This window comes from Hoplias malabaricus, chromosome 6 (assembly GCF_029633855.1).
Source record: "Hoplias malabaricus isolate fHopMal1 chromosome 6, fHopMal1.hap1, whole genome shotgun sequence".
Classification (NCBI taxonomy): domain Eukaryota; kingdom Metazoa; phylum Chordata; class Actinopteri; order Characiformes; family Erythrinidae; genus Hoplias; species Hoplias malabaricus.
In genome coordinates this window covers 12873851-12883273 of record NC_089805.1, presented here as the reverse complement: position 1 = coordinate 12883273, position 9423 = coordinate 12873851, and the positions used below count along the sequence as shown (strand labels likewise).

At 43.2% G+C, this 9423-nt stretch overlaps 1 protein-coding gene across 2 annotated transcripts in view; it reads right to left on the bottom strand.

Annotated features, from left to right (window-relative positions):
- Positions 1-4296: 4296 nt before the first annotated feature.
- hivep3a (HIVEP zinc finger 3a) overlaps positions 4297-9423 on the bottom strand; it is a 35668-nt gene continuing 30541 nt past the window's right edge. For both annotated transcript variants that reach the window (XM_066674759.1, XM_066674760.1), the window contains one exon: positions 4297-8165. In XM_066674759.1, coding sequence (XP_066530856.1) covers positions 7620-8165 — 546 coding nt within the window. In that variant the 3' untranslated portion in view covers positions 4297-7619. The remainder of the gene's footprint in view (positions 8166-9423) is intronic.

The window sequence follows — 9423 nt, the reverse complement described above, 5'->3', positions numbered from 1 at the left end:
TGATAGACTAATTGTGATTGAAACTAAGTGAAAGTCAGAGAACCCCGAAGGAGAAATGGTGCTATCAGTGATTCTACTGCTAAAATACTTGGACACATAAAACCGATCCAGCCGAGCAGCACTGACTCTACCATCTGAGACCTTCATCCAGGTGCAGTGTCTCACTGAAGAGTTCTTCATCCTCCACATGTCCAACAACTCAAACTCTTCTAGGAGCCTGGACAAACATACAGTGGACTGTACGTGGGGTTCCTCAGTAGTTCTGTCTACATTGAAATCCACTGTACACTGTACACAATACGTTCATGTCCCACATTGGGGGCATAGATGTTTATGAAATAAAAATAAGAGCTTTCGATTTCAACCACTACGAGGCAACCCTTCACCACCTCCACTATGTGTAAAATCCTGGCTCCTGATGAGGGAGAGAAAAAAATGTCTACCTCTGCACACAAGTTACTCCCATGACTAAAAACCTGCTGCCCCTCCCACTCCATTGCCCAGTCAACTTCATTCTGCACATCGCTATGTGTTTCCTGAATAAAAATTACATGCAGTTGTACACTGTCAAACACTAAAGCACGCTTACGTCTGTCTCTACCGCCGTTAAAATTAAAAGAACCCTCTCAAAACTTCCATGTATAAATTTAAAGAAGAAAAAAAACTAGAAAATGAAAAACAGCAGATATAAAGAAAGAAAACATGTGACACCCGATTACTGGCAGCTAGAAGACTTTCTCATCGCCACATTTCCACTTTTCCGAATATATGTAACATGCTTCTTCAACCGAAAACATTTCTTTTCACTCAAGGCATCAAGGCCCACACTTCTCTGAAGCATCGGCACTGACCTCACAAACTTATCTACGTCCGCGAAGAAATCTGTAACATTCACCTGTTTACCATATGTTTCATCTAAAAAATTGATTCACCTCTTCTACACTGTACAGTGATCGATCAACCTGAGCAGGTCCCTGTGATTCAGCCTCAGCATCTCCACTGGGCTCTACCTGAGAGGAGTCCAGTTCACTAAGAGTGCTCTGAGACCCAACATCACCCTCATCAGAGAGCCCCTCATCCATCTGTGAATCAGTAGCCATTGGCTCCTGCCTCTCTACAGCACTGCACTCCTCAGGACACTTCTGCAGTTCAGCAGCGCTGGTACTAGGTGCCACAGGCTCAATCTGAGCCCCAGCCCGTCTCACCTGAGAGGCCTAAACCCCGCCCTCCTCCGCCGCTGCGTCCCCAGTAGTGATGGGAATTTCGGCTCTTTTAGGGGAGCCGGTTCTTTTGGCTCGGCTCTTCATAAAGAGTCGACTCTTTCGGCTCCTAAATGGCTCTTTGATTTACCACTTATTTCCACTCGTACAGAACAATATTACCTACATTTTACATGAATATATGGAAAAAACATTATTGTTCAATATTAAAAATAATAAATAGTGTTGCAATGGCCAATTGTTTTTATGGCTGTTTTGTAATAACTCACTGTACTCACACATTCAGATGTATAAATAACTGGATTTTTATGTAAACACCTTAATAAAAAATCACTTGTAAACTCTGAAATATAGCCAATGGAACCCAAAAGGTAGGTATTACAAAATAGCTTATTAAATTAATTAATCATCCATTTCTGGGAAAAAAAATAACACATATTCTGCAAAGAGCAAAACAGCAGCATTCAACGGTAGTGATTAAAACAACCACAACTGTCAACAAACATTTAACTGATTTAACCTTTTCTTCAACTATTTTTTGGAAGGCAGATTGGCATTCAGGAAAACCAAGTGTCTCAGCTTGGAGGGTTGGAGGGTTGGAGCTTGCTTGTTGTTCTCTGATTTGTTGAATGACAAGCCTTCGAAAAAAATGGCTCGGTCTTAGACGGGAACCGGCTCTCATCGTTCACTTACAAGAGCCGGCTCTTTGAACCGGTTCGTTCGCGACCGACACATCACTAGTCCCCAGCAGTACTCACCCTGGGACAATGTTTGGTTGTCCTCCTCCTGTCGTTTGTGTGGACAAGCGAGCCGTTTATGCCCAACGTCTCCACGTTCAAATCAGCGCATGCTTCCCGTACTCGCATACACCGTGTATGTCCTGCCTTCATGTTTCACACGGAGAGAGATATCGAGCGAGTTTACAGGAGGATCTAAAATCATGTAAACATGTCTCGTGAAAGACATTACGCGTTTTAAAGATGGGTGTTTACAGCCCAAAGAAAATAACTAAACAAACTGGTGATTTTACCGTAGCGCGCGAGCTCTTGCCCCAGCGCGTCATTGGGAATAAATGGCGGGACATTTGAAACGGTGATTCTTGTTGACGGAGCAAACAGCGGCGAAACTTGCACAAACAAGTTAACAACCAGACTCTGGGTCCTAAACCCAGACAAAGCCCTGGACCTACATTTTTACAAACAATAAAGTATATTTTCTATGGTTTGTAGGTTTTTTCTGAGGGGTGTCAGGTGTATGTGTGTGTTGGGGGAGTTCGCTCTGTGTTTACTTTCATGCAGTTAGTGCTCTCTTGATTTTAGAGTCAGTTCCACCTTAAGTAATGTAACTGTAACAGCAAAAATAAGTCAGTGTTACCCCCCTATAGAGCAGGAATAGAGCAACATCCTCATCTCGGTTGGTGCTTTTCAGCGTCTCTCCGTTGTCTAAAAACCTCCAGATGGCGTTTATCTGCCGTGAGCAGAGAGAGAGAAAGCCTAGCACCCGACCCAGACACTTTGTTTTTTTACCCATTTATAGACACTGGGGCTTAGTAAACACATTATAGCGGTTTCCGTAGCAGAGCTAGTGATGGTCCTGTATGGGGTGAAGCAGGGGGAATATAGGAATGCGTGTGGTGTGTTTTCATCAGCGAGGGGGAGAGGTTACACAGTGCACTTTTTGGTGCACTCTCAGGGGCCTTGAACCTCTGCACAATGCTGTATACAACCTTTAAAATGTTAACTACACAGACTCCAGGAGCCTCGATGCCTGTGGCGTGAGTCACGGCAGGAATTCTGAGTCATCGGGAGTTCCCAGGTTATTCCTAATTACAACAGAAACAGAAACTCACTGTAACACACAATAACACAGCCCTGATCTGAATTAGAAAACTGGATTATTCACTGTGAACAGACTTTATCGAATGTGAACAGACGCATGTGTTCCAGCATCTATTCTAAAGCCTTCACAGGAAAGTAGAGAGGGAACACACTCCTCAGTGTTCGGCTCCAGAGTCTGATTAGATTCTGGCTCTGGATCAGCTGCTGTTGATGACTGGGTGATGAGACTCTGTGAGACAGAGGAGACGCTCGCCTCTCCCTGAGGACGGAGGACAATAAAGGACTCACTCAAACCCGCTGAGCGTCAGGAGTTTAGAAACTAAGAACCTCAGAGAACCTCCGCTGACCTGCAGTAACCTCAGGAGAGATGATGTGGGTGGTCTTCAGTAGGCTTCAGATACATTAAAGGTGCAATCCATGATGTACACTACCAAACAACTCACATGATACAAACAATCTTTGTGTGAGTGACAGAATGAGGGTGAAATTGTGCACAAGTTTGTGTGACTTGGTGAGTGACTGGGTGAGTGTGTGAGTGACAGGGTGAGTGTATGGGTAACTGGGTGACTGTGTGAGTGCCTGGGTGAGTGTGTGAGTAACTGGGTGAGTGTTTAAGTGACTGGGTGAATTTGTGAGTGACTGGGTGAGTGTATGAGTGACTGGGTGAGTGATTAGTGGAGTGTGTGAGTGACTGAGTAAGTGTGTGTGTGTGAATGGGTGAGTGTGTGAGTGACTATGTGAGTGTGAGTGACTGGGTGAGTGTGTGACTGGGTGAGTGTGTGAGTGACTGGATGAGTGTGTGTGTGAGTGACTGGGTGAGTGACTGGATGAGTGTATTAGTGATTGGGTGAGTGTGTGTGTGTGACTGGGTGTGTAAGTGACTGTGTGAGTGACTGAGTGACTGTGTAAGTGACTGGACCCACTATGATCCTGAAAAGAATAAAGCTGTTACAGAAGATTAATGAAAATATACTGTTTGTTTTTTCAAATAAATGTAAAGTAAAATTGTTAATGCTCCAAATTAATCATTAGATGTTGATTATAACAAGTTTTAACATTTAACAGCACTCTTTAATGTCTTTTAATACACAGTCTACTGCATTATAAACCTCATAAATGCTATTTAAATTATATATATATTTTTTTGTTTTGTTTTTACAGAAAATGTTGCAGTGCTACAATCTAGAGGTAAAAAAGGTAAGAAACAAACACATTTTCTTCATTTCCATGTTTTTGTTTTTATTTAACTTCCGTCAAAGTGGAACATGGAACATTTCAGAGACAGAGAGAGAGTTCAATCCCGTGGCAAAAGAGATCTTTATTGATTTGAGATGGAGTTATTGCTTTTGTCAGATGCTTTAATTTTGTCTTTAATTAATGCCCCGAATGTTCATGTGACACACGAGCCCCATCAGAAACCAGAGGAATGTCATCTCTCTTTCAGCGTGTCCACCTTAAATCACCTGTAATCATCTTAAATCTAGTGAATATCTCTACAATTCCACGTTCTCAGATGGAGGTCGGTGTTCTGTCTCACGTCTGATGTCAGCGACCGAGAGGTGATTATTTTCTCAGTGTGAGTTACAGTAAAGTCTGAGGAGTCGTGATTCACCTGTGAAACAGATGTTGTTTTTCTGTCCCAGCTCCAGCAGGTGATCAATGGATTGATAAACTCTCATTAATAATTATAGCTGCGAGGGCTGGGGACGGGGAGGTGTTGTGACGAGGCGCGTTTACCCTGTGGAACTGTGCTGCCGTGGTGTGCTTTTATACAAACAGCTGCTTAAATAAACAGTAGGTGAGATTCTCTGATCAGATAAATGCAGTGTATCAGAAAGTGCTGAGTACAGAAAAATAAACAGGAGATGAACAGGCGCAGAGCTGAAAAGTAGGACACCGACAGGTAGCACACCTCGTCAGAACACCGTCAGGGGGAGGGGTCTGTATAGAAACACTGCTACTGTAAAGTACACAGATGACCCAATAAACCCCAGAGACCCCCTCCACACCTCTGTACCACGGCCCAGACCCTGCAGGCGCCTCGCTCAGGGCTGTGTTCATACAGAGTACAGAACAAAATGGGCTGAAAAACATATGATTTAAATAAATACAGATGTTTTTTCTTCAAAAACAACTCGGGAATCTATTGCTTTTACAAAATCAATGTCTGGCACATCAGCATTTCATTATGGAGCTGCAGTTCTGATAAAAATTTTACACAAATTAATCAAATCTGAAAGCAGTTCTGAAAATACACTTCACAACAAGGGAACGTTAAATAACAGCATTTCAAAAAGTTTTAATTAATAAGCATTAATAAACAATAACGTAAAATCACAATTAATCTTTAAGTGCTGACAGAAACAAGAACAAACATTTTAGGATTTTATTTAGTTTGTTTTTGTTTATTCAAATTATTTAATGATTAACTGTGTTTTACCTAATGGTTATTAATATTTATTACTGTCTTACACATTGTGAGTGATGTACAGTTATTGTAGAGTTACTCAGAACAGTAAAAGTGTATTTCACAAAAGCAAAATCGTAAAAAAACAACACGTCATTTTAAAAGATGCTCGACCACTTTGTTACACTTTGCATTTTTTATTCTTATTTTCTTTTGCACTTTGTCAAACTTTGATTTCATTTTTATTTTTTTTGTGGATTTTTTCGATAAAGTCTTTAAATTTTAGAATTTCTCATTTGATTCTGCTTCATCTGTTTCAGAACACCTGTCGGTCCAAATTCAGTCGACCAATAGGGAGTAAAGAACACCTTTTTCTAAGCCCCTCCCCCTGTGAAAAATAGGCCAAAAATCTCAGATGCAAAAATGAAGCAGAAGCAAGAGAGAGAAGCAAAGATGAGCGAAATGCAAATGAAAACAAGCATCAAATAAATAACTGCAGACTGAAATAAAGTAGTCCACGCTCTTTTAAAATCTATATATTTCAATCATTTTTTTCTGTTTGGGTTCACAGTGTATAATTTTTCCTTTTGATTCTTAGCATTTGTTTTTTGCAGCGTGTATTATTTTGTGTAAAATATTTCCTCCTCCTTATGAAACAGAGCTGTTACACTGCCACCTAATGGCCCGGATGTGTCAGAGATTCTGTACCAAAGTTAACTGAAATGGCCGTCCCCATAGAACGCCGGTCTTTTCCAGTGAAATACAATCATCGACCTGTCCACCTTAAAACCCAGGTGACAGAAAACATTATATCTCAGAAAACTGAAAGAGAATATGATAATAAATATCACCATAAATCCTCACTATGACACTTTAATATTTACAGATGCATATGCTCATATTCCTGGAAGCCCACTCCTTCCTAAACATCAAAGTAAAATCCTGAAATAAGGACAGAATATAAACATTACATCTCCGACTGGACCACGGTTAGTTTTTTATTTACTGTTTTCTTTAAATATTGACTTTGCATCAACAAATAAAGACTAAATGTTTCAGAATAATGATATTTTCCTAAATTATTTTGTAGAAGAATTATTTGAGAAAATGTGATCAATTCTTTGGTAAAAATTTGTCAATATTTCAGTTTCAAACTGGGTTTTATTCCAGTTGTGTTTCTCCTGGTGGAAATGGGCTTCAGCAGAAATACAGTCCCACACTCCCCTCGCCCCGTGTGTAAACCAAACTAAAGCAGCCCTGCGCTTGGGGACCTGTGAAAATGTTTTAAAAACGAGTCCTGGACTCCGGTGAGAAATTGCATACAGTAACAATACAAACACATACAGTAATAAACCGCAATGCCATACGACGCCTCTTAGAAACGGATAGAAACCATTAATTTGTACAGTATATATTTATATGTGTAGATAAATTAGATTGTAGATTATAGATTTCAGATCCAGAACAGTGTACATACAGATATATGTGGAGCATCTACATATTTACAATTACACAGAAAAAGGGGGAATATTCCCCAAGTGCTCTGTTGAGGGGGTATAATGTTTTTAAACATGTTCAGTTTCAGTCACTGGGGGTTGGGGTCCGGATCATCTCAGTGATTTCCTTCTTACACCCATCAGTTAAACCTGGAACACCGGGAACACCAGGAACACCTTGTCCACCGGGAACACCTGGAACACCAGGAACACTGGGGACAACTGGAACACCAGGAATGCCTGGAACACCTGGAACACCTGAAACAGCAGGAACACCTGAAAACTGTCCCATTTCATTTCACTGCGAAAACTCTCAGCCAATGGTAACCCAGAATTCATCATCAACACGCCCATATTCAGAATTGTGGGTGTGGCTGGATGCCTATATAAGGAAGGTCATGTTTGAAACTATATGCCGCTTCCAGACCACACCCACTCCTCCTTACATGGTCATCCAGACCACACCCACTCCCCCTTATATGGACATCCAGACCACACCCACTCCTCCTTATATGGAAATCCAGACCACACCCACTCCTCCTTGTATGGGCATGATGGTGAGTACAGGATTATAACAACGTTCTGCTAAATGATTTAAAAACAAGAAAATCCCCAAAAATGTTGTGCCCCTCTGGGACTGAAACTGATGAACCCTTTGTTAGGGGATCCTGTCCACATTCGCTGTGTTGGGAACCGAGACCAGGGCTCTGTCCCTGGCACTGGAAATGGCAGAGGCTCTTTCGCTCCACATGCTTTTGGACGCCACTGTCCCCTCTGCAGCGGTGGTGAGCGCGTTTCTGTGGAAGTGTGAGAGAGGACTGGCGCGAAAGGCCACACGCTTCCTCTCTTTTCTTTGAGATAAACACTTCCATGTCGTTAAGGGGACGCAGGGGACATCCCTCTTTTTCTCATCTGCTTCTCGGTTCTGCTCTCCAGGCAGATGCTCCGGGTTCGAGGGACCCACTTTCTGTTTTCCCTTTGTGTTTTGTGTTTTCCTGGCCGCGTTGAGGCCGGACCACCGGGACTGGACCACCTGGATGCCTCCAATGGGGATCATGAGGCTGACGCTGACACTAGCGCTCGGAGGTAGAGGCTGGGAGTGAAGCGGGAGGTGGCTCAGGACCCGGGGAGTGGTGTCTCTGTTTCTGGAGACGAGACCACTCTGGGGCTGGAGTCCTCTTCTCTGAGGACTGAACACCGCCTCCTAAAGACAGACAAGAACAGAATGACAGGGTTTCTTTTAGTATTTACAGAAGAGGATATTCCATTTTGAACACACACACACACACACACACCACGAAGACGATGCTGAAAACAAATATCCTGCATTCCCTGTTTACCATCATTTCAAATCTGCGTATGTTTTTCGATATTGAAAGCAGGCCTCTCCAAGTGTGAGCTACAAAGTGCTGAGTGAATATTTCGGTAAATTAAGGGTGAGTATCAGATACGTAACGTAAAATGTTTCCTTTCTGTTGTGATACATTAACAGATCCGTTTGGTAAAAAGTATTTTTAAAATCCTCTAAAACATGCAGAAAATGTTCAATATTTATGTTTATTTCAATAAATGAAATTAAAGTCAAAGGCATGAAGTTAAACATATGAAAGGACACTTTTGAGTCTCCAATCCACCTACCAACGTGTGTTTTTGGAGCGTGGGAGGAAACCGGAGCACCCAGAGGAAACTCACCCAGACACAGGAAGAACACACCACACTCCTCACAGACAGTCACCCGGAGGAAACCCACACAGACACAAGGAGAACACACCACACTCCTCACAGGCAGTCACCCGGAGGAAACCCACGCAGACACAGGGAGAACACACCACACTCCTCACAGACAGTCACCCGGAGGAAACCCACGCAGACACAGGGAGAACACACCACACTCCTCACAGACAGTCACCCGGAGGAAACCCATGCAGACACAAGGAGAACAGACCACACTCCTCACAGACAGTCACCCGGAGGAAACCCACGCAGACACAAGGAGAACACACCACACTCCTCACAGACATTCACCCGGAGGAAACCCACGCAGACACAGGAAGAACACACCACACTCCTCACAGACAGTCACCCGGAGGAAACCCACACAGACACAGGGAGAACACACCACACTCCTCACAGACATTCACCCGGAGGAAACCCACGCAGACACAGGAAGAACACACCACACTCCTCACAGACAGTCACCCGGAGGAAACCCACACAGACACAAGGAGAACACACCACACTCCTCACAGACATTCACCCGGAGGAAACCCACGCAGACACAGGGAGAACACACCACACTCCTCACAGACAGTCACCCGGAGGAAACCCACGCAGACACAGGGAGAACACACGACACTTCTCACAGACAGTCACAGCAGGACTTGAACCCACAACCTCCAGGACCCTGGAGATGTGACAGAGACACTACCTGCTGCTCCACTGTGAGGTCAGAGTAAAGATAT